Raw genomic sequence first — 25,117 nt, 5'->3', positions numbered from 1 at the left:
ACTGGTCCTGAAAAATGCTGTAAATTTGCAATTTTCAGTTTGACATTTGAGACAAGGGTCAATAAAATCAGAACTATATACTCATAAATGCTAATACTTGCGGAGTATAGTGAGCACCTGGTTGTTGGATAGCAACTCAGAAATCAAGGTCATAGCTGCTTTTTGCTTATAGTAAAAGATGCTTGAAGTATGACTTAAATTTTTCACGATAAATTTTGCAAGGCACTTTTAGACCAAGAAGCATAAAGGATAGTAATTCCTGAACAATTTGAGTGCTATAGCTGCATTCAGCACTAAAAGTTGTACTAGTGTACAAAAATTAAAGGTGATAGATGTCACAACATACACACAACACTATACCAAAGTTGGCCAGATTTTTCACCCTGTGCACTTTATGATTTGGTATGGGTCCGCTAAGGTGGCCATAGCACTGGAACCACTGAAAGAATTGAGCCAAAATTTTGCACAGTGACCTAACACATACATATGTATACAGATATAAATTTTTAACAGAGTCTGAGATGGTCGAGTGGGGACCCCTAGGACACTTGGTGTGTCCCCCCCTCGACAAGTGTTGTTGCCCATCAGTGCATGGAAATAGCCGTGTGGACACAGTTGCAGTCTTGAAAAGAAGGAATAGTGTTGCACAAGGAGGTCCTTATAATGTACAGATGTCATAGTACACCTAACAGGTCCACAAGGTGCAACTTCTCACAGAAAAACAGACTGAGAATGAAGGAGCTGGTGAAACCACATCACACAGTCAAATAATCAGTGGATGTTCCATGGTTAATCTAGTAAGGATACCAGTGTAAAATGCGCTGCAAAATCTTTTGAACCAGTGACCAATGGAGAGACAATTCCTGTGGCACAGCTCAAGCAGTGGCTGCAGAATTTGGGTCATTTGCCGCACAGTCGGCTGTAGCTGCAACAACTTGATCAACAACTGCCATAGGAATGGGGCACTTCTTGCTCCCTGCAGCATCACCTAATTCATGATTTTTCAGATTTCTTGATCACTCTCTTTAGCCCATTTATTGACATGGGGCCTCTTTGCTGCTGTTTCTGTCAGAAATATTCCCACAATGCAGCTCTGCCATTCTGATAAAACAACTTTATCAGCTGTGCACAGTCTTTTTTCTCAATAGCCATTGTATTTTGTATGGAAAACTTCAACTTTCTTAACCCTGTTCATCAACAGTCACTCAACAAATACATCAACACAGTTTGCCAAGTGACAAATGGTACAATGACGTCAACACAGAATATATTTCATATTTGGACTGTTGGCGAAAAGTGGAACTACAATTTTTTTCAGTGTACTCTACGAGTGCACCAATTAATGAACATACCTACAATGTTTGAGCTTCCTGTGATGTGTACATTCCACACTGCAGCACTCAGAACACAGTCAGTTTAATTATAACCACACGGTGTATAACAAGAACAAAAGTGGACCCAATATTGATCCATCTGCCACACCCATAGTAATTATTCCCCCTTCTGAAGATGTTCCCTGAGTTTCTGAATCCAACAATCTACACCCTTTCAGTTACATAGGAAGAAAACAATTAACCAATAAGATCTTTCATACCATAATATTCAAGCTTCTCTAGGATAACTACACAATCAAATACTTTTGACGAATTACGGAAGATACCAGTTTCAATGAACTGTCATTTAAATTTTGATTATCTGATTTATGAATTGAAAAATATGTTGTGTGGGGAACCCCTTTGAAACCCAAATTGAGAGTGGCTAAGCATCTTACTTTGGAAGAGGCGTATTATGGTTCTTGCGTACATAATTTTTCCAGGTACATTTGAGAATGAGGTAAGTAGTGTGACTGATCAGTAATTATTAGTATCTGTCATTCGATCTCTCTTGTAAAGAGGACTGTCTGGAATTATTCCCTGTGATAGCAGTGTGTTGCATATGTGGTTGAATAAATTGCACATGTATGAAGAACAGGATTTTATTACTTCACTTCAGTGGTTTTGGTTTTGACAGAGTTAATTACTTCCTCAATTTCTTTGGCAAATTGTAGGGTAAAAATAGTTTACCTGTTTGTATGAGACATTTTTTCTTGCAAATATTCTACTGTATTGTCCCTGATCTGTCCATGTGAATCTTCTGAGCTACTTGAAAGCAGTAATTATTAAATACGTAGGCTACTTGACTACTATCATTCATTGTTTGGGTGTTTCCTTCAGTAAAAAAGGCCTCCCATTTCTTGATTTAACCCCTCTAAATTCTTTATTTTAGACATTGTACAGATTTTTCGATTTTATTTGTAGTCGTGGTGCTTAAGAAAGCATAGTATTTCTAGTAATATGGAATCAGTGTTACTTCTCTTTTGTGCTATTTTGAACAATTTCCATTTTCCAGGAAATTATATTTTGATTCCTTTTGTAGAATTCAAGACAATTGTGATGCTTTGTTAGTACCATACTGTTTATTTTTTGGGGAAAGCAAGTGTTAAAGAAAACTCATCTATAACGACATTAAATTTGGAATTAACATCTGTCACATTATATCCATCCTTCTGTTAGGTTCCTGAAGGGATACCTTGAAACTTTCTGTCATCTGTTCATTAATTACTCTGGTTTCTATGATACCAGTTCAATGTACTTTCTGTGATACTACTTCATTGTAATCATATACACTGTTTAGTATGGTTAGCTGTGTATCATGGTCTGTGAGGCCATGAACATGAAAATTTATATCACTGATTAAGTGTTCACCTACCAAAATGGTGTCTGTTAGACTGCTGCTCTCCTGTGTCATTCCGGTGGGAAAATTAACAACAGAACACATGTTAGTGTTAAGTAACATTTCCAAACTGTTCCTTTCAATTAAATATTTCAGATTTGCTCTGCTTTGTTTGATACATGGCTTAATAACAATTCATATTTTTGTTAGAGTATTTGGAAGTTTTCCAGTGTTTATCTGTATGCTACAATTGACTTTCCAGGTACCAGTAGTTTACAAGCACGGGCTTCCAGTTGTTGATCTAAGTAGAAACTACTGGTTCCAATACAGTTTAACTTGATTTTATTTTTATGTGTATGCCAACTCCTCCATCTCTGACCTTTTTTTTTTACAGAAATGGACTGCTAATTTATGGTCCTCTGTGTTTAACATCTTGATTGCTGTATTTACATTGTGGTCAGACAGACATAACATAACTTCCTTTTGACATTCTACATTTGTAAACAAGTTAGAAGCTTGTCAGTTTTTATGTAACACTCAATTCGTGTTTGTAGATGTTAAGATTCAGTTTCCATTCTGAAAATAAAGGCTCCGAAGCAGGGAGTACAACTGTTACGATGCTTCAACACATGTATATTCACGTAACTGCACTGTAGCTCATTCTGTATGGGAGAATTATTTTTAGTGTTTAAATTCCACTTGTTTCAGGCATGTCTGAAGATGATACGATGGGCCCGATTTTCAACCGTGAACCTCCAAACAGAGTGGATTTTTCAAATACAACTGGTGCAGTAGTTGAGTGCTCAGCTAGAGGAAACCCTACACCTGACATAATATGGATAAGAGCTGATGGATCAGCAGTTGGAGATGTCCCTGGTTTGAGACAGGTTCGTCACTGTAACATAATTTGCGTAATGTTTATATGCTAATGATATAGGTGCCACAGGAAACAATGTGTGACTCTTATGTGAGAGAATCATATGTTGGTCTTGGTATTCTGATTTGAAATTTCTTTGTGGATTTTATGAATTTGCTTGTGTGCATCTGGTAGTCCTCAGTACTATGTGACATGGTCATTTGTTGGGGAGGCTTTGCAATAGTCATCATTTTTGTTGACTCTATGCAAAAAATTAAATAAATAAATAAAAGATGTACCACAAGCTTTAACAAAATGTTGATATCCACTGATATTTTCTCTGTAGTCCTATTGATTTCTTTCATATATGGAGACAAGATTAAAATAAATGGGATTGCTGCCTTCGCTCTTTGAGCGAAACCACCAGTGTTGGAAATCCTCTGGTCTATTGTTAAAAAAGCGAAACTCATTTAATTTGCTTACAAAATAAAACACTCCAAGGGTAAGGAAACAACTTTTCGGAACATTATTAAACAAGAAACAAACAAAAAAGTGACCTAAATGAAATTAAACCCTCAGAAAATGCTATGACAAAAATGATGACAGTTTCAAATCATTGCCCACCTAATTTAGTGATTACTCCCTCACAGTGCAGCAAACATTGTACACACTAATAAACGACCAAATAAAGATGCATGGAATTTACTTTTGCAGGCACAGCTTGTACCACCAACAACACATTAGTTTCAAAAATACAACCTGTAAGGAGATTTTAGATCACTAAAAAGCAGTAACTCTGCTGGCTATGTTGAAGTTTCTACTAGAATATTAAATTCCTTTGCTGACTTTGTAATCAATCAATGACATGGGATATATTTCCTAACAGATTCATCCATAAAACTGGATAGAAGCAAATCACTTCTCATTATGCCCCCTTTTCTTCTTACATTATGGGCAGCATTTTCTTCTGCCCTCCCACATTGTCCTTTTTCTTCTTTCTCTTATTCTTCTCCAAAGATCTTCAGTAGCTTCTTCGTTGACTGCTCCACTAGTGACTCTTAATCCTTTTCCTATATCTTTCTCTGTCGTTGGTCTCTAGCATATTGGTCAATGTATGCTTGTTTTTCTAATTTTCCTTCCCTTCCACCTTAATCCTCAGCTGTGATCAATCCTTCTTGAATCCAGCAACACACTTGCTTTCTGTCTTTGTCCTTGCACTTTTCATTATTTTCTCTGTTGTTTTCTGACTACCTCCTGTTGTGCACTGAAATGAAGAATATTATCCCTACCCCCCCCCCCCCCCCCTATAACGGTATTTAGCCACCCACCAAACCTTTCCAGTATCCTTGTCGAACTGTACTCCATCCCTGGTACAAACTCATGGATCGTGTCCCAGCAACAGGCCAAGGAGCAGACCTGTCCCATACATCCTCCCACCACCACCTACTCCAGTCCGGTCACAGGCATCACATATCCCATCAAAGGCACCTCTGAAAGCAGTCAAGTGATGTACAAACTAAGCTGGTGCAACCACTGTGCTGCTTTCTAGATGGGCATGACAACGAACAAGCAACAAGCTGTCTTTTCACACGAATGGTCATGAACAAACGGTAACCGGCATTCAGCTGGACCACCTAGTTACTGTACATGCTGCCCAACACAATGGTCTTCACTTCAGTGACTGCTTCATAGCCTACTCCATCTGGATTCGTTCTCTCAAAATCAGCTTTCCTGATTTGCGCAGGTGGGAACTCTCCCTGCAGGATATCCTATGTTCTCGTAATCCCCCCTGGCCTCAACCTTTACTAGTCCCTGCCCTTCACCCTCTTATCCCATTCCCTGCTCCCACTCCAGCACTACTCAGCCTTCTATTCTACCAATGCACCCATTAGTCTTTTCCCTCCTCTACTTCTCTCCTTTTCTGCTACACCCCAAAATCGCCCAGCTACACTTGGTAGCCCTCCACTGTCCCCACCACATCATTCTCATGCTCCCACAAGCAGCACTACACCTTCCCCCCACCTCGTCCCCCACCTCCTCCCTCACCTCTACACTTCTGTCCCTACCCCTCTCCACCGCAGCCTACTCCTTATCCCCATCGCCTATTAGGCACAATTGCTGTGCACAGGATGGCCTCATTGGCCAGTGACAGTGGTTTGTGTTTGTGTTTTCTTCATTAGAAGATGGCAGTTTGGCTGAAAACTCAAATGTATAGCAGCCTTTTTGTTGTGCTCATTTGCAACTCGACTTCTCCTCTACTTGGTGAGTAGCTATCATTTTAATAACAGAGGATTGTTTTACCTATTCATCTTTATTAACTTACATTTTTCCACATTAAGAGCAAGCTGCCAACATCACACCAAATGGAAATTCTGTTCATCGTGCTGTATTCTCCTTCAGTCATCCACTGTTCATCATGCTGTATTCTTCTTCAGTCATCCAGGGGTGATAGTTTTCCATACACTGCAGCATCATCCTCTGCTAGTGGTTGCAGATTTCTGCTTGTGCTATCTGTCAGATTGTTTATGCATATTGAGCATAAGAGTCTTCGTATCACACAATGGAAAATCTAGGATGGAATGTAACAGTATTAAGAGAACTGTGTGGTTTCAGTTGCCTGAGACTGCAGTTGTGTGTGAGAGTTGTGTTTGCGTGAGTGAGTGAGTGAGTGAGTGCGTGCGTGCGCATGTGTGTGTGTGTGTGTGTGTGTGTGTGTGTGTGTGTGTGTGTGTGTGTGTGTGTGTGTATTGCCCGAAAGCTTTAAGTGTGAAAATCTTTTTGTTGTGCCTATCTGCAACTCAGCATCTCTGCTATATGGTGAGTGGCAAATTTCCTTCTCATAATACAGTCTTTGTGTCATGCTTCCCTGGGGCACTCTACCTTTCTCTTTGATGAATATTCACCATCGAGGACAACATACTGGGTTCTATTAATTAAAAATTCTCTGAGCAATCTCTCTCATACTCTAGGACCTTCTTTAACATTCTGCAGTATGACACAGTGTCAAATAATTTCCTGTCTGTTGCCGCTTCAGCCATGGTTTGTAGGATATAGTGCAAGAAAGAGCAGGCTGATATCAACCAATGGAATAATCAGAATATGGATACCTATAGAAGGAGGTCGTATCATAGCTTAGTCTGCTCTTAAACCTTCTCTTAAATGTGCTTGTCTGCCGATCAATGCCTCCTCTATGTGGCAAGCAGCAATTGAGTTTTGCATTACTCATACTTACTGAATTTGTTTTGAGGTATGGATAGAAGCTTTCCTATATCTAGGAAATTTATTATATTTGAGCATAGAATATGCTCAATAATTGTGTAGCAAACTGATGTCAAAAACAGTTGGTCTCTAATTTTGTGGGTCCATTCTTTTATCTTTCTTATATGTAAGATTCTCCAGCAATTTATTCTTGACACTTGGGAATGTACTCTGTGCCATAGATTTTCAATAAATGTAAGCTAAACAAGCAAATGGCCTTGCTGCAGTGGTAGCTCCGGTTCCTGTCAGATCAATGAAGTTAATCACTGTTGGGCTTGGTGAGTAACATGATGGGTGATTGTCCGGGTCTACCCAGTGCTTTTGGTAAGTGGGGTGAACTCAGTCCTTGTGAGGCCAATTGAGAAGTAACAGCACCAGTCATGAAAACTTACAATGGCTGGGAAAGAGGTGTGCTGACCACATGCCCCTCCATATACCCGTCCAGTGATGCCTGTCAGCTAAGGATGACGTGTTGATTGCTCGGTACCATTGAGCCTTGCAAGGCCTGTTTGGACATAGCTGGCTGGCAAGCTAAATAAGGGATAAATACAAATTGGAGTCCCATCTGAAACATGACGACTTGTTTCTTTTCAACTCTTTCTGATGCACGGATACTTATGACTATGTCCTTCACAAGGGAGTTTGTAGGGAGGGCAAACAGTGGTATCTATATGGTGTCCTCCTGCATGAATGATTTTTTTAAACACAAAATTAAAAAAAAAAAAAAAAAAAAAAAAATCGGAATTCCTTTCCCTGTCTTCTACGACACACTAGACTAGTCAGTGAGTGATTGAATACAAGCTACCTGCTTAGCAATTTTATGTAGGATCAAAATATTTGTGATTTTTTTTAACACAAAATTAAAAAAAAAGAATTCGAATTCCTTTCTCTGTCTTCTATGACTCACTACACTAGTCAGTGAGTGATTGAATAGAAGCCTTCTACCTGCTTAGCAATTTTATGTAGGATCAAAATATTCTAGGATTCTTGGCAAGATGTTTCACTAATGTATGGTGGTGAAACATGTCACATGCTTTGTGCATTGAGCTTCTTACAGATACATACATTTGTATTAACTTTGGCCTGTTGATATTTCTGCATTTACTTTTGAACCGAGAGTGCAAAAATCTTGTTTTCTCAATATTTTCCAAATTTTTTTATTAAACCAAATTTTCTGCCCATGATCCATTTACTCGACACAAACTTCTTCATAGTGCAACTTACATTTGGTTTAAACTTTGCCCACAATGGAACTAATGAGGTTCATTCTTTGTCTAAGTAGAATGCTAACAATTTTTAGCATAAAAGCTCTCCTACTCTTCTTTATGGATTTATTAAATTCAGCAACCATTGAGCTGTGATGGCATCATGATCGCTAATCCCTGTACGTACACCAAGAAGCCAGATGATTATGACCACCTACCTAATAGCCGGTATGTCCACATTTGGCACGGATAACAATGGTGACACAGCGTAGCATGGAAGCAGTGAGGCCTTGTTAGGTCGCTGGAGGGAATTGGCACAACATCTGTACACGTGAGTCACCTAGTTCCCGTAAATTCGGGGGGGGGGGGGGGGGGGGGGGGGGCAGAGGATGAGCTCTGACACCATGTGTTCAATCACAACCCAGATATGTTCAGTAGGGTTCAGATCTGGCAAGCTGGGGGCCCAGCAAATCTATTGGAACTCCCCACTGTGTACCTCAAACCACTCCATCACCCTCCTGGCCATGTGACATGGTGCATTATCTTATTGAAAAATGCATCTGCCATTCGAAAACTTAATCATCATGAAGGGCTGTACGTGATCTGCAACAGTGTACAATACTCCTTGGCCACCATGGTGCCTTGCACAAGTTCCCTTGGACCCATGGATGCCCATGTGATTGTTGCCCAGAGCATAATGGAGCTGCTGCCAGCTTGGCTCTGTCTTGCAGTACAGGTGTCAAGGACCTGTTCACCTGGAAAACAATGGATTCATGCCCATCCATTGCCATGCAGCATGATGGAAAAGGTATTGGGATTCATCAGACCATTCAATGCTCTGTCAGTGTGCCAACACCCAGTGCCGATGGTCATGTGCCCATTTCAGTCATAGTTACTGACATTGCAGTGTTAACATTGGCTTGGGTCATCGGCTGCGGAGGGTCATTGTCAGGAGTATTTGTTGCACTGTGTGTTCAGACACACGTGTACTCTGCCCAGCATTTGGTCTGATGTTAGTTCTACCACAGTTTGCCGCCTGTCATGTTTTACCAGTCTTTACAGCCCATGACATCTGACATTTGTAATGAGGGGTGGTCACCCAGTCACATGTGTGGATGTAATTTCACTTCAGTTTCACCACATGTTCATGACACTCTCCACTACACTCCTCAAACACCTGAAAAGTCACGCAGTTTCCAAAGTCTCGTACCAAGCCTGCAGGCCCTCACAATCTGCCCTCGGTCAAACTCAGATTGATCATGTTCCTTCCCCATTCTACACAGAGATGATGCTACATGCACTGTGCTTGTGTCTTACCAGCAGTCATTCCTTGCCAGGTGATGCTGCTGTCTTCTGGGTGGGTTTATATCAAAATAAGGTCGGTGGTCATAATTTTCTGACTGATCAGTGTATACTGACACTTTCGATATAGGTCAGACTTTTGTGTAGCCACAAGGGCTGAAATATTTGCATTGCTTGTGGATCTCGAACTAGTTGCTCAAGACGGTTTTTGGAGAAAGCATTTAGAACTACCCCACAGGACTGCCTGCCCGTATCACCTGCAATGAATCCGTAAATGTCTCAGTATGGGACTCAGAAGTTTAAAGTTGCCCACAGCTAATTTTGAGTGACATGAGTACTTAAGTGCTACTATGTGTAGACTGTCTTTGAATGATTCAGCAACAGTTAGAATGGAATTGAGTGGCCTGTAAAGAAATTGTAGATTAATTTAAATTTACCAAGGCTGATTAACCGCATCCAAATAACTTCAGCATCAGACTAAATTTCGACCTTGATAGACATAATAGATTTGTCAATTGCAATGAACTTTCCCTCTCCCATTTTCAATATACCTTCCATGCTTCATTAAATATTTTGGAATTTTCTTCTTAGTTTTATCCAACTCTTGGTATAGAGTATAATTTGAGCATGAGAGCTTTCCTGGAGAGCGATTATTCAGGGATTTTATTGTGAATAGTTTGATAATTTGACGTTAAAATCTTGACACTGAACATGCCTTTACTTGGTACATGGTCTGACTTCACTATCCGTGTATAGACTGCTGGGCATTCATCAGATGACCTCAAACATTCACCTAACCTAAAAAACATGAGCTCTTCACAAACATACTGGTATTAGAGTAATTGCTTCCTTTGTGTAACTTCCCTCCCCCACTTTCCTCCATTACCAAGCTGATAATTCCTTGATGTCTCAGGTATTTGTCCCATAAACTGACTCTCCATTTAGTCAAATTGTAATATAAATGTATTTTCTCTTCAGTTCAAATCAGTACTACCTCTTTAGTTTTCTGATCTACCCATATCTAACAGTGGAAAATCCAGAATGGAATGCTACAATATTATGAAATGGAAAGTTGCTACTACCATACAGTGGAGATGCTGGGTCACAGATAGGCACAACAAAAATAAGCTTTCGGCCAGTATAGCCTTCATCAAAAATAGATGACAGAGAGAGACATACACACTTTTACAATCATGCGGTTTGACGGAGGGCAGAGGAGAGGTCGGGGGGGGGGGGGGGGGGGGAGGGGGTAGCAGAGAAAGAGAGAAGTAAAAAGACTGGGTGCGATGGTGGAATGAGGGCTGTGTAGCACTGGAATGGGAACAGGTCAAGGGCTGGATGGGTGAGGACAATGACTACCTGAGGTTGAGGTCAGGAGGATTACGGGAACATAGCATATATTGCAGGGAGAGTTCCCAACTGCGCAATTCAGAAAAGCTGGATCCATATAACATCCATAAGGCCATGGGCATTAGGGATGTTAGTGTATAGGGAGGTGGCACCTATAGCGACAAGCTGGACACTGTGTGGTAAGGGGCAGGAACTGTGGAGAGTTGGTTGGGGAAATGGTTGGTATCTTTTATGTAGGAGGTTGGGTCATGGGTAGTAGGTTGAAGGTGTAGGTCTAAAAGAGCAGAGATTCTGTCAGCAGGGGCACAATAACTGGCCACAATGGTGCGCTCTGGGTGGTTGTGTTTATGGCCTTTCGGAAGCGTGTAGAAGGTACGGGTGTGGGGAGTGGTTCGGGTGAGCAGAGAGATGGACTATGGGGAGAGGTTCTGGAATGGGATTAGGACCTGAGGAGTGGCTGGATATCAAGCTGGATTTCTGGAATGGGGTCAGTGTGGCAAGGTAGGTGGTAGATGTATCTGACATCTGGCGGAGTCCTTCTACCAGGTAATCCTTGCGGTTCAAAACAGCAGTTGTGGAGCCTTTGTTAGCAGATAGGATTATGAGGTCAGGATCAGTTTTTAGATTGGACTGTAGTTCTTTCTGTGGATGTAAGGTTAGTTTGCATGTTGAGGGACTTGGGGAATGATGGTGAGGCAAGGTTCGAGTTTAAGAAGTTCTGGGAAGTTAACAGGTAATGATTTGAGGGCTTTGGGAGGTAGATCACTGTTGGATGGAGCAGTGAACTGAGTTAGGATGAGTTCAACATTGGTCTTTGGTCGAGTCTGATTGCTAGGGTTGGTGGCAAAAATGTGTTTCCTATGTAGGGACCGGGAGAAGGAGAGAAGGTCTTTAACAAGTCCTGCATGATTGAATTTGGCAATGCGGCAAAAGATGAGGCCTTTGGACAGGACTGATATTTCTGTGGGTTAAGGCTTCTGGAGCAAAGGTTCATGACTGTGTTTTAGGTTGGTTTTGGTTCTTGATTTTGTATGGTGGTGGTAGGGAGTTTTGGAGGGTAGGGTAAATGTGGTAGGTCTGCGAGACAGGGTTTGTCAGCTATGATGGGACATGGAGGAAGTTCGGAGGTTGTTGTAGAGGTGGTGGACTTTGGTACTCCAAGGCGGGAGTAGGAAGTGAGCAGGATGGAGAGCTTTTTGAGGTGTCAGTGTGCATGTTGCTCTAGTTCCTGCAGGGCAAGAGTTTCAATGTGTGTTATGGGTTCCATGAATTTGGGATTGCATGGCAGGGGAATTTTGTGGATGGAGAGAAGGTACTGCTAGGAGGTTTGGACTGGGATGATATAGTTTTGCAGGACTCTGTCGGTGAGAGGATTGGCAGAATCTGAACAGGAGGGGTGGCAGTCGGAGATGGTAAGGACATGTGTGGGGGGGGATTCCGTGAGCCAAGCAGATGGGTGAGATGGAATTAGTGAGTGCGAGCTGGGGCAGAACGGAAAAAGATGGGAGGTTGGGATGGTTCGTAGAATGAGATACAAGATTGTGTGGCACAGGAAAGGTGTGGGAAATAACATGCAAAAATATGGGAGAGTGATCAATTTGAAGGTATAGGATTAATGATATCGGTGGGACTAATGTTGGACATAAGATGCTGCACCAACAGTTCAGTGTGGTCTTGTAGCCGTCCTTCCTTCTCATTCCGTCCAGTAAGTCTCCCATGAGCCGGGATTCCGGCTGACTTTTCTGAACTGTGCTCCATTCCCTAAACCTCTCTTGTCCTTTTCCTTCACTCCTTTTCCTTTCCTTCAATTCTTTAGGCAGAAGAAGGAGCCACTGGTTCTGAAATCTTGTGAAAATCAAATCCTTTTGTGTATGTGTTCCCCTGCTGCTGCTTGGTGAATAGATTTTTTCATCTGACCATTTATATTATATTATCAGTAATTGATTATTTTTGTTGTTATATTTATTTTGTATTTTCCTGTAAGAAAGGTTTTGTGTATGTTAAATATTGCTTTTGGACATCTGCTATGAGTAAAATAAGGGTTTATGAGTAGTCCAAGCATTTCAAAGAAGGCCGTGAAGATGTTGGAGACAAGAAGTGCCCTGAATACCCCAGCACATCATTGACTGATTAAAAATCTTGGAAAAAGTGAAAGAAATGACTGTGAATGATTGCCCAGTCACAACCAGAGAGTCACTGATGATGTTGGAATATCACTTGGCTCATGCCGCGAGATTTTTTTTTAATATTTTGCATACAAAATGTGTGAATGCAAAATTTGTTGCAGCTTTGTCAAATTTTAAACAGAACCAGTGGTGTACACAAATTGCTCAGGAGTCACTAGATGTTTGTGGAAGCATAAAGGGACAAGGGGGAGTGAGGGTAGGGCAGCTAGATGCAGTCGGGGGGGTTAGATTGTGGGGGGAAGGTGGGAAGGGGAGTGGAAAAGGAGAGAAGTGAAAAGACTATGGATGCACTTCTTGAATATAAGCCTGTGGAGTGGGAACAGGGAAGGGGATAGGTGACTGAAGGACAATCCCTAAGGAAGGTTGAGGTCAGGAGGGTTATGGGAAAGTAGGATATAATGCAGGGAGAGTTCCCATATGCACAATTCAGAAAAGCTGGTGTTGGTGAGAAGGATCCAGATGCCACAGGCTGTGAAGCAGTCATTGAAATGTAGAACACTGTGTGGCCAGCATGCTCAGCCATGAGGTGGTAGAGCTGTTTCTTGGCCACAGTTTGTTGGTGGCCACTCTTGCGGACAGACAGCTTGCTGGCTGTTGTACCCATGTAGAATGTAGCACATTGGGTGCAGCTTAGCTTGTAAATCACGTGACTAGTTTCACAGGTAGCCCTGCCTTCCATGGGATAGGTGATCCTTCTGACTAGACTGGTGTAGGTGGTGGTAGGAGGATGTATGGGACAGGTCTTGCATCTGCGTCCTTACAGGGATATGAGCCATGAAGGAAGCAGTTAGAAGCAGGGATTGTGTAGCGATGTAGATAATATTATGTAGGTTCAGTGGGTGGCGGAATACCACTGTTTGAGGGGTTGGGAGGACAGTGGGTGGGACATTCTTCATTTCAAGGCATGGTAAGAGATAGTTGAAACCCTGGCGGAGAATATGATTCAGTTGCTCCAGTTCTGGGTGTTACTGAGTCTTGAGAGGAATGATCCTCTGTGGCCAGGTGGTGGGACTTTGTGAGATGGTGGGTGACTGGAGAGATAAGACGTGGGAGATCAGTTTCTGTACAAGATTGGGAAGCTAATTTTGGTCTGTGAAGGCCTCAGTGGGACCTTGGGTATATTTCGAGAGGGACTGCTCATCACTACAGATGCGACAGCCATGTGTGGCTAAACAGTGTGGAATGGGCTTTTTGGTATGTACAGGATTGCAGCTGTTGAAGTGGATATATTGCTGGTAATATATAGGTACAGACATGTGGAGGTACAGATATAGCTGCCTTTGAGGTGCAGTCAACATCTAGGAAGGTGGCTTGTTGGATTGATGATCCATCTCTGGCTACAATCCCTCCTTAATGACCTTCATCTGTTTAAATTCTGCTGTCCTTAAGCCTCACCAACATAGTCCTGCAAAACTATGTCAATCAGGTCCAAATCTCCTTACAGTACATCCTCTCCATCCATAAAATTCTCCTTCTGTCCAATCCTAAATTCCTCGATCCCATCTCACCGATAAAAGATGATGTGTACGATTAGTTAGTGTAGAATGGCTCGTACATGTGGTATTAGGTTTAGGTGCTCTGAGCAGGATGGAAGAACTGTAACAGCGCAAACAAATTAGTGACAAACAAATATACACTTTATTGCGCTGCGATATGTAACTGATGTACAGCAACTTTGTTGAATGTGCTTGTGGATTAATACAATTGATTAGTGACCTTTCGAGGCATGTGTTCCTGAAAACAATGTCAACAAGACTACGTCCATCTTGGGCACCCCACTGTGAGTCCTGTAGTAAACACTGGTCCCTGTGTGAAGGCTATAGGTGACTCCACTTGTAGACTAAGTCTCGAAGGCTCATCTCCACTACAAACTATTACCCTGGGCTTCGTAATGGGACTGTTGTACACCAACACCAAACTTGAACAGTCTTTTACTACGTGGGGCTACACTAACCACAGTGTGGAAGTCCATCTTATTGGCGGTGCCACAGAAGTTGCTGATTGAGCCGTGCTTGTTGTTGGCGGTGAACTTCAAAGTGGCCCCCGTGGCACTAGTTGGAAACTGTCTCAGCGGACCAGCTCTGGTTGCATCCATTGGTGAGGACACAACAGAAATTCTTGCTCTCCAGCGACTAGTTCAATGTGCATAATGCCACCTCTAGAAGCTCTCCAACTTGTTCATTTCCTACTCTTGGCTTGGACTACCACTATCCACAACCTCTACAACAGCCTACAAACCTCCCACACATCTTCTCATAGCTGAAAACCTGCCTTGCAGATCTACTACATGTATCCCACCCTTAAAAATTTCCTACTACCACCTTGCAGAATCCAGAACCTAAACAGACCCGAAACACAGTCACGAACCTTTCCTCCAAAAACCTTAGCCTCACAGAAGTACAAGTCCTTTCCAAAGATCTTACTTTTTACCCCGCTCCCAGATTCAGTCGCTCTACACTTATTAAAGACCTTCTCTCCTTCTCCAAATCCTACACTTTTTGGCACCAAACCTACCAATCAGACTCAACCTAACACCAAAAAAATCCACAAAGAGAACTTGTATCCACCACCTAAAATCTGATCGTGACCATATTATTCTACCAGCTGACAAAGGCTCCACAACTGTTGTTTGGAACTGCAAGGATTACCTGGCAGAAACCATCATTCCCCAAATCCCTCAACATGCAAGCTAACCTTGATCCACAAAGAGAACTCGTATCCACCACCTAAAATCTGATTGTGACCATATTAACCTACCAGCTGACAAAGGCTCCATGACTGTTGTTTTGAACTGCAAGGATTACCTGGCAGAAAGACTCCACCAGCCGTCAGATTCATCCACATACAAAGCTTGCCACAGTGACCCCATTCTAGAAATCCAGCAGTATCTCCGGTCTCTCCCCAAATCCACAGGCCCATCAAATAACCTCTTCCCAGATTCTCTCTCTCTCCTCACTCCTACTGCTCCTTGCAATTCTACCTTCTACGTGCTTCCTAAGTTACATAAACCAGACCACCCAGGATGCTACATAGTAGCTGGTTACTGTGCTCGCACTGACAGAATCTCTGCTCTCGTAGATCAACACCTTCAGCCTATCACCCGTCATCTACTGTCCTACATAAAAGATACCAACCATTTCCTTTACCACATGGCACCCTGCTCGTCACTATTGATCCCACCTCCCTTTGCTCTAACATCCCTAATGTTCATGGCCTAGCTGCTAATAAACACTATCCAGCCCATCACCGTACACCGAGCGGGGTGGCGCAGTGGTTAGACACTGGACTCGCATTCGGGAGGACGACGGTTCAATCCCGCGTCCGGCCATCCTGATTTAGGTTTTCCGTGATTTCCCTAAATTGCTCCAGGCAAATGCCGGGATGGATCCTCTGAAAGGGCACGGCCGACTTCCTTCCCCATCCTTCCCTAATCCGATGAGACCGATGACCACGCTGTCTGGTCTCCTTCCCCAAAAACCAACCAACCAACCAACCAACCAATCACCGTACATATTCCATATGTACAATCTCCTTCCTGATCACCATGGTCAATTAGATCCCCACCCACAATTACTCCTCTTTTGATGGCATCACCTACAAACAAATCTGGGGTACAGCAATGGATACCTGCTTGTTACCATACTATGCCTATTTGTGGGCCTTCTAGAGGAATGCTTCCTAACCACCCATAATTCCAAACACCTCACCTGGTTTTGATTAATTGATGACATCTTTGTAATCTGTATTTTGGGTGGGGACACCCTATACACATTCCTCCATAATCTCAATACCTTCTCCCCCATTTGCTTCACTGGTTCCTCCTCAACCCGACAAGTCTCCTTCTTCGATGTTGACCTCCACCTCAGAGTTGGCTACATCAGTACCTCCGTCCATATCAAACCTATGAACCACCAGCAATACCTCCACTTCGACAGCTGCCACCCATTCCGTACCAAGAAGTCCATTCTATACGGTGTAGCCACCTGATGAACAGCCCATCTTGAAATATACCAAGGATCTCACTGATGCCTTTACAGGCTGTAATTACCCTCCCAACCATGTACAGAAACAGATCTCCTCTGCCTTACCTCTCCAGTTAGCCACACATCACAAAGTCCCCCCCTGACAGCTATAGATGAGCTTTCCCCTCATGACTCAGTAACATCCAGACCTGGAGCAACTGAATTACATTCTCCACCACGGTTTTGACTACCTTTCGTAATGCTCTGAAATGAGGAATGTCCTACTAGCTATCCACCCACCCCTCCTACAGCAATCTTTTGCCACACACCAAACTTACACGATGTCCTCGTCCATGCCTACACAACCTCTGCTCTCAACCCCTTACCTCATGGCACATAACCTTGCAATAGACTTAGATGCAAGACCTGTCCCATACATCCTCCTACTGCACCTACTCCAGTCTGGTCACAAGCAGCACCTATCCCATCAAAGGCAGGGCTACCTGTGAAACAAGTCATGTGATCTACAAGCTTTGCTGCATCCTATGTGGACATGGCAACCAACAAGCCATCGGTCCACATGAATGGACACTGACAAGCTGAACCGAGAAACAGCAGGATCACAAATCTGTTGAGCATGCTGCCCATCACAACATTCTTCATTTTAATGACAGCTTCACAGCTTGTGCACCTGTATCTTTCCTACCAGCCCCAGCTTTTCTGAACTCCACAGGTGGGAATTCTGCCCACAATATATCCTATGTAAATTTAACTGTCTTGGTCTCAACCTTCATTAGTCATTGTCCTTCACCCACTTATCCCCTTCCCTGTTCTCACTCCAAAGCCTTCTATTCAACAAGGGCACCCACAGTCTTTTTCCTTTACTCCATCCCCCCCCCCCCTCCCCCCCTGTGCCTCTAACCACCTGGCAGCACATAGCTGCCATACTCTCTCTCCAACTCGTCCCTGAATACTCCCACAAGCAGCACTTTACTCTCCCCCATCCATACCTTGTTCTCCCTCACCTCTCCACCCCAGCCTTCTGCTCATCCCACCACCCAGACTGCCTCTCCCATTATGCGCAGTTCCTTGCAGTCTGGCCCCAGCAACCAGAGACAATGGTCATGTGTGTGTGAACTGTGTTTGTCAGCTTGTGTATGTTGTCTGTTTCTGAAGAAGGCCTTCTAACCGAAAGCTTGTGTGTTTAGTAGCCTTTCTGTTGTGTCTGTTTGCAACTCAATACCTCTGCTATGTGGCATAAGTTTTTAATATATAATGGGGACTACCTAGAAGAGAAAACGAATAAATATAATTCTTAAAAAAAAATTCCATTTGTTTTTTAATATTTATGTGAAAGTGTATCAGGACATTGAAATAGTAACTCTGTTTGTTTAGGGAGATGAAAATAATCGTCGGCAAATTGGATAGCTATAGTAAGGGAAGAGACAGAAAACAAATATATGGGAGTAGGAATGAGAGGACAGAAGCTCTGTTTCAGCTAGTGATAGGAAATACACTGTTCAAGAATTATGTGAGAAGGATGTATAGTCAGAAAAGGCCTGGACACAGGGGGAGGTGCCAGCTGGATTACATTGTCATGAGACAGAGACTTCACAGTGAGACAATGACATGGCAAAGTGACATGATACTTAGCATTCAGAACTAACACTTCCTTCTTGGGGGAGAGGAGGGCGATACATTGGGAAAGTTTAAAAAGTGAGGGCAGCGTTCTCAGACACAAAGTTGAGTGGTATCTTTCTGTAGTGAGGATGAGGGCAGGCAAGCATCTTTGTCCCTCTCACCCTGGGGTCTAGGTGACTTGCTCTTCCCTTTTAACCTTGACCTATTCTTCCTTTTTAATCTTTCCCAACCTGCCCCTTTTTGCTCCATGACGATGAAACTGGTAATTTCAAAATCTAGGCAATTTGTCACTTATGCTTTTACATGCATCTATCTACAGTGCTACACATCTCATCTCCTCTCCTTAAGGTTAGTGGACCTACTGGCCAGCAAGTGTACCTCAAAATTTATTAGACACTGGAAACTCCATATTGGAATATCAACAATATATGGAAAAGATAGATTGCTACTTATTGTAAAGATGACATGTTATGTTGCAGACAAGCACAGTGAATAGACTCTTACATATTAGCTTTTGGTCAAAGCCTTTACCATGAAAGGAAGCACACTAGCAGTCACTGGTCACACACACTTGACAACCACCTCCAGCAGCTCGTACCAATATGTCAGCTACTGGAGATGGTGGTCAAGAGCCTTGAGGTGTGCCTGCTTTTGTAAATGAATGTGTATGTGTGCTCCCTTTTCTGATGAAGGCTTTGGCTGAAGGCTAGTGTGTAAATGTCTTTTCATTGTGTGTGTTTGCAATTTAATGTACCATTGTTATGGTAAGTAGCAATCTATCTTTTCCTTACATTGTTCAGAATTTATTAGTTCTATCGATCGAATTTTCCTTTCCGTATGTCATCCATGTTAGACTGTGATTTGGAAAGTGCGGCTTGTTATGATATAAACAATGTTGGAAAAGACAGAGTGCTATTTTCCCTGACACATTTAGAGGATTGACACCGTTATATTCAGGTGCATCAGAGGATTACATTAGAATTTCCTTTTCGCCATGTAGCCAGTTCTCTGTCTTAACCTTCATTTCACTCCAAGTAGGTTTTTATGGACTACTTGTTGTTATAATATGGCACTGAAGTCACACATTACACAGAATAACAAAACTGTTTGCGAGATGTTGTAAATAAACATTTGAATCAATGAATAGCACACCAAAAAGATGTAAATGTGTATTTATAATGACTCTGAGGCAACTTAGGAAATATTGCAGATATTGAAGGACAAATGGAAATGAGAATTTTAAGCACTCTGGGAAACCAGCAGTCTACACTGATGAGAAATCAGATTCACAGTTAGTGCAGTGAAGCAAATGAGAGAAGGATGAAGAAAAAGGAATGTGAAAGAAAAGGTCAGACAAAATATTGAGACAATATGTCTACAGATTTATTTAAAGTAAAGAGCTTTTCCTATGTTTTCCTAGTAGTATGTTTTATAAATTGTATGTGTGTTTTTCTATTTAAGACTATTTAAGAGGTTTACTGTCATGTTTTGTTAAGTGTGAATTCATTCAGTCTGTTGCAGAGTAGTTGCTCATTTGCTTTGTTTTGAAGAGAAGTGTCTATTCAGTTAGTAAGTCATCACTCACTGTCACATGTTCACATCTCCAAAGTGGGAAGTTACATATTTAGCATTTCTTGTGTTTTCCTAGTAGCATATTTCATATTTATTTCTGTTTAAAAGGTTTGATCTCAACTTTTTAACTGTGAGTGTAAATTCAGGCAGTCTGTAGCACAGTTTTCGTTTGTTCTGAACAGCCAGCTACACAGCCTATTAAGGCATCAGCGTCCATTAGTGACATGTAAGGTGGGTAGCAAGTTGCAAGCTAGGTTTCTGTCTGCTTTTATAGTTTACTTCTTCAGCTACTCTTGCTAGGGTGGGTAGGATGTGTGCATGTTGCGTGCAGATACAGGATGAGCTGGCCACAGTTTGCAAACAGCTGAATGTGCTTTTGGCTGCAGTCAGCCACCTTCAGGCTGCTACCTCAGGGTGAAGTAGTGGTGGAGAACCTGGCGTGTAGTATGGGACACCTCAGGCTCGGTTAACCCATGGGTCTGCTGCTGAGGCACCTTCTAGTGTACCTGACGCAGTGTACTGCCCTCACAGCAGGATTAGTGGCAAGTCGTAATGTGTTCACGCCATTGACGTGGAGGATCAGTATAGAGGCTGGCCATCTGGCCTTGCCTATTTGCCCTTTGAGTGAGCAGGTGGGCATTCCTTCAGCAGGGTCTGCTCAGGCACATGTGGGTGGGGGTTCGCTAGTTATCACGAGCTGTAATGTTAGGTATATTATCTATCCCCTTAGGGAGATAGCATTCAGGGGTGGAAAGAGAGCCAGTGTATACTCAAGGCCTCATCCAAGATGTGGAGGGCGCCTTGCCTCCAGCTATCAAGCATGCAGGGTGCAGTTATCTACAAGTTGTAGCTCGCTCCAGCAACGATGATGCCTGTCACTTGGGTTCTGAGGCCATCCTTATTTCATACAGGCATCTGGCAGAGATGGTAAAGGCTACTGGTCTCATGAGTGGGATGTAAATAGAGCTTGCAATTTGCAGCAGTGTTCCCAGAGTTGACTGGAGTCCTTTTGTTTGGAGCTGAGTGGAGGGTATCAACTGAAGGATCCATTGACCATGTGAAGGTCTTGGCTGCAGATTTGCGTACCTGTGGTATTGAGTGGGGAATTGTCGGGCTCTCCGTGATTTGTCAGCAATGCACTACACGAAGGAAGCAGTACTTGTCAAGTGCACATGGTGTTTCTTAGTCTAGGCAGAAGTTTGAGGTACACTCACCAGTTGATAGGTAGCGAAATCAGACTCTATTCAGAGTAAAGGCACTTATACTCCCAACTCTCAAAATTTTATAAGTAAATTGTTAACATATTCATAACAAAGTTCCCCAATTTACTGTCCTCCAGGAAAGTTGTCAGGCTGAAATTATTCTTGGACCTGAGGGCTAGCTGAAACCCAAAGTAGAAAGCTCTTGAGATATTTAGTTAGCCATGAAATGTATATCAGAAAGACAGATTAGATGCCATAGGAGGGGGAGTGTCCATTGCAGTTGACAAAAATTTGCCTCTATTACGGTCAAAGTTAAGTGTGACAGTGAAGCTATCTGGTTGTGTTTAACAGATCTAGGTAAAACCAAGTTAATTGGTGGATATTTTTACTGGCCACACGGTTTCACAGTGATAGCTCTATTGTCATTCAAAGAAAGTCTGTTGTCAGTAACATGTAAATACCTAGCTCATGCAATACTAATGGGAGGTGACCATAACCTCCAGACCATAGACTGGGATGTCTATGGAGTGGATTCATTGCAAGGTATACAGGCAGACAGTCTTGTGAAGTACACTTGAACACATTTTCCAAAAACTAGATTGAGCAACTAGTTTGATAGCTCACACACAATGGAAATATCTTGGACTTTGCAGCTACTAACAGGCCAGACTTTATCGATGGCGTCAGGATAGAGAGGGTGTTCATGGTGTCATCACAGCAAAATTAATAAATCAATCAAGAAGACTAAAAGAGCGTTTCTGCTAGAAAGAGTAGAAAAGCAGTTGTTAGCATTGCACTTAGACAATGAACTGACATCACTTAATTCCAGTAAGATGGATTTATAGGAATTATGGGCAAAAGTTTAAATGGATTATAAATTGTGGTTTGGAGAAGTACACATCTAGTAAGTGGATTAAGGATGGAGAAGACGCACTGTGATTTCACAGTGGAATTTGGAAAACGCTGAGAAAGCAAATGCTGTTGCAGTCTTGCTTCATAAGAAGACACGCAATGATGATAGGCAAAGGTTAATAGACATTCATGTATCTGTGAAAATATCTAAGTACAAAGCATGCAATGGCTACCACCATCATTCCTTAGCAAAAAATTCTGGTTCTACTTAAAATCACTAAGTGAGTGTAAGGCTTTCATCCAGTCACTCTTGACCAATCTGGTGCAGCAAAATTAAATCCAAAGTTTCGTGTTTAAGAAATCATCCACACAGGAGAATTGTACAAACATACTATCATTTGACCATCGAACAGATTCCCATGTGTATACGACGTAGTAGTAAGCATACCCGGTACAGATAAACACCTGAAAGAGTTGAAAACAAAAAAGTCACCAGGTCTGGATGGAATTTCAGTTTGGTTACACAAAGAGTACTCTAGGGCATTGGTTTCATACTTAACATGCATTTATCATGAATCTCTCACCCCGTGCAAAGTCCCAAGCAACTGGACAAAAGTGCGTTTAACTCCTGTATATAAGGAGAGTAAAAGAATTGACCCACAAAATTACAGACCAATATCCTTAACATCAGTTTGCTGCAGAATTCTTGAACGTATTCTGAGTTCGAATATAAAATATTTCCTTCAGACCAAGAAGCTTATGTTCATGAATCACCGTGGTTTTGGAAAGTATGACTTGTGTGAAACTTAGCTTGCCCTTCTGTCACGCAATACACTGTGAACTGTGTATGAATGATAAGAGACAGATTCCATATTCCTAGATTTCTGAAAAACGTTTTGTTATAACTTTAGGTTGAACAAATATATTTCAAGGAAGGCAAAACATGAGAGTCACAGATCAAGTAAACAGAGTAAGACGTGTGTACACTTTAACAGTCAAATCATAACTGAGTCCGAGTCTAGCGGCCGCTGGCTGGCTGGCTGCTCAGGTGGCGCTGCTGCTGCACGGCTGGCAGACAGCGCCGCACGTAGAGGACGCGCGGCGGCACTTTGAGAGATCGGCGAGTCACAACACATTTGACCCGGGGTCCCACTACAAACTGTTAACAAAGCTACGAGCATAATTTTGTGTCATCTCATTGTCACTGTAGGCTTGTACTGTGGGAGGCAAAAAGAGGTTGTTGTTTGCTGGCTAGTATCCTCTGCTATGAAACAAACTGCATGCATGTATTACAGAGTTCTTTATTGATAAGAACAAGAAGTTACTTAACTTAAGATAGTCCGGGTGTTGTGGTACAAACTCTTCCGTAATAGTCCACATTAGCCTCACTGCTGGTGAAGTACACGTTCACTATGTACACTACCCTGGTCGCTAGGTACTGACTGACTCTGAGCTGGAGACTGATCTAACTGTGACTGCAACTTCCACTGGGCTGTGACTTGTGACTGTTGACTCACTGGATGGCTGACTGGGCACTCTGGTCCGTGGCGGCAATCTAAATACTAGCAGTCGAGAGGGTGTCGATGTCATGTTGTTTGCGAGTCTGTCGTTGGCCTCTCACCTGATAGGCTCACTTGCTCTGGCATCTGTTATCGATCTTCTCACGACCTCTTTGCCGCCTGGAGTGCTGGAGCCAGCTTATGCCAGCAGATTCCCCCTCCCAAATCCTGCACTGTTGTCACGTAGTGAGGCTGTGAATGACAATGGGGAGGGAGGCAGGACACTGGACACAGAGATGAGCTGGGAGTCGTAGCTGTGGAGGACAGCGTACTCCCGATACGGCTTGCGAGGCGACGGGGACGTCCCCCAGAAACTGCTGCCGGGGCACACATTCAGGTCTGAGTGTGCGTCCTGGGGCAATGACGATGACGGCGACGGCGGGTCCAGTTCTATCGGGTCGGTGAACGGGGACAGCGGAGTGAGATGCCCTGGTGGCACCGGCAGGTGGCTGGAAAGGGCACACGGTCCAATGAGGCCACGAGTCTGGGGGTAGAAAAGCAGCAGAATCACGGGCAAATGATGTGCGCCAATTTAGTTCCGGCGGTGTCACTGCAAATTGTCGAGACCTGCAATCGAACACATAGATGAGCCTACGTGCTCCTGGATCACGCCTCTTTCCCAGCGCCCACAGTTGCCGTAAACCCTGAAAAGAACAAGATCGTGCGGCGCAAAACAATACTTATGGACAATTGGCAGTGCATCAGATGGCAGCGGCCGTGCAGAAGTTCCACAGGTGATGACCCATCTCGTGAGTTTGAGCGATAGTGTGCGAGGAAGAGTTGCAGTGCCTGTTCCCACGTGTGGGTGGTGCGAAGCTTGGCCATCTGTTGCTTAAAACTGCATATGAACCGTTCTGCTTCTCCGTTGGACTGCAAGTGAAACGGAGCACTTGCCATTGCCATTGCGTTCACAAAACTGTCCAAAATCACATGATGTGAACGGTGGTCTGTTGTCCAACACAAGTAATTCTGGTAAACCTTCTATGCAAAATATGGAGGACAATGCTTGAATGGTGCTACTGATGTGGTAGAGTTCATAGGCACCGCAGATGTACACTTGCTGAAAGGGTCTACCACTATAGCCCAACAAGCGTTCCAAAATAGTCCTGCAAAGTCAATGTGCTTTTGTTCCCATGGCGTATGAGTCTTAGGCCGAGCTGAAAATGTTTGTGGCGGAGCAGATTGGTTTTCTGTATGTGTGCAACGCTGTGGTATCATCTGTTCAGTGTGGGCATCTGTGCCCTGCCAAGTACGGGGACGTCACGCTAACTGTTTAGTGCAAATAATTCCCCAATGTCCTTGGTGAAGCAATTGCAACACATTCTTTTGCAACACTTTGGGAATAAGTAGACACGATTGTCCACTGTCATTTCGAACTAGACTTTCACCCTGTTGAGCTGAAAGGTTATGCTGACATGCAGAATATCGGCGTACGACAGAGTTCTGGACACTGTTCAATG

At 43.0% G+C, this 25,117-nt stretch overlaps 1 protein-coding gene across 1 annotated transcript in view; it reads left to right on the top strand.

Moving 5' to 3' along the window:
• LOC124802781 (Down syndrome cell adhesion molecule-like protein Dscam2) overlaps positions 1 to 25,117 on the top strand; it is an 866,453-nt gene that overhangs the window by 293,192 nt on the left and 548,144 nt on the right. The window contains exon 3 of the mRNA XM_047263777.1: positions 3,421 to 3,599. Within this exon, the coding sequence (XP_047119733.1) occupies positions 3,421 to 3,599 (179 nt within the window). The remainder of the gene's footprint in view (positions 1 to 3,420; positions 3,600 to 25,117) is intronic.

Source organism: Schistocerca piceifrons, chromosome 6 (assembly GCF_021461385.2).
Source record: "Schistocerca piceifrons isolate TAMUIC-IGC-003096 chromosome 6, iqSchPice1.1, whole genome shotgun sequence".
NCBI lineage: Eukaryota > Metazoa > Arthropoda > Insecta > Orthoptera > Acrididae > Schistocerca > Schistocerca piceifrons.
Note: the sequence above shows the minus strand (reverse complement) of the source record. Positions and strands in the feature narration are given on the sequence as shown.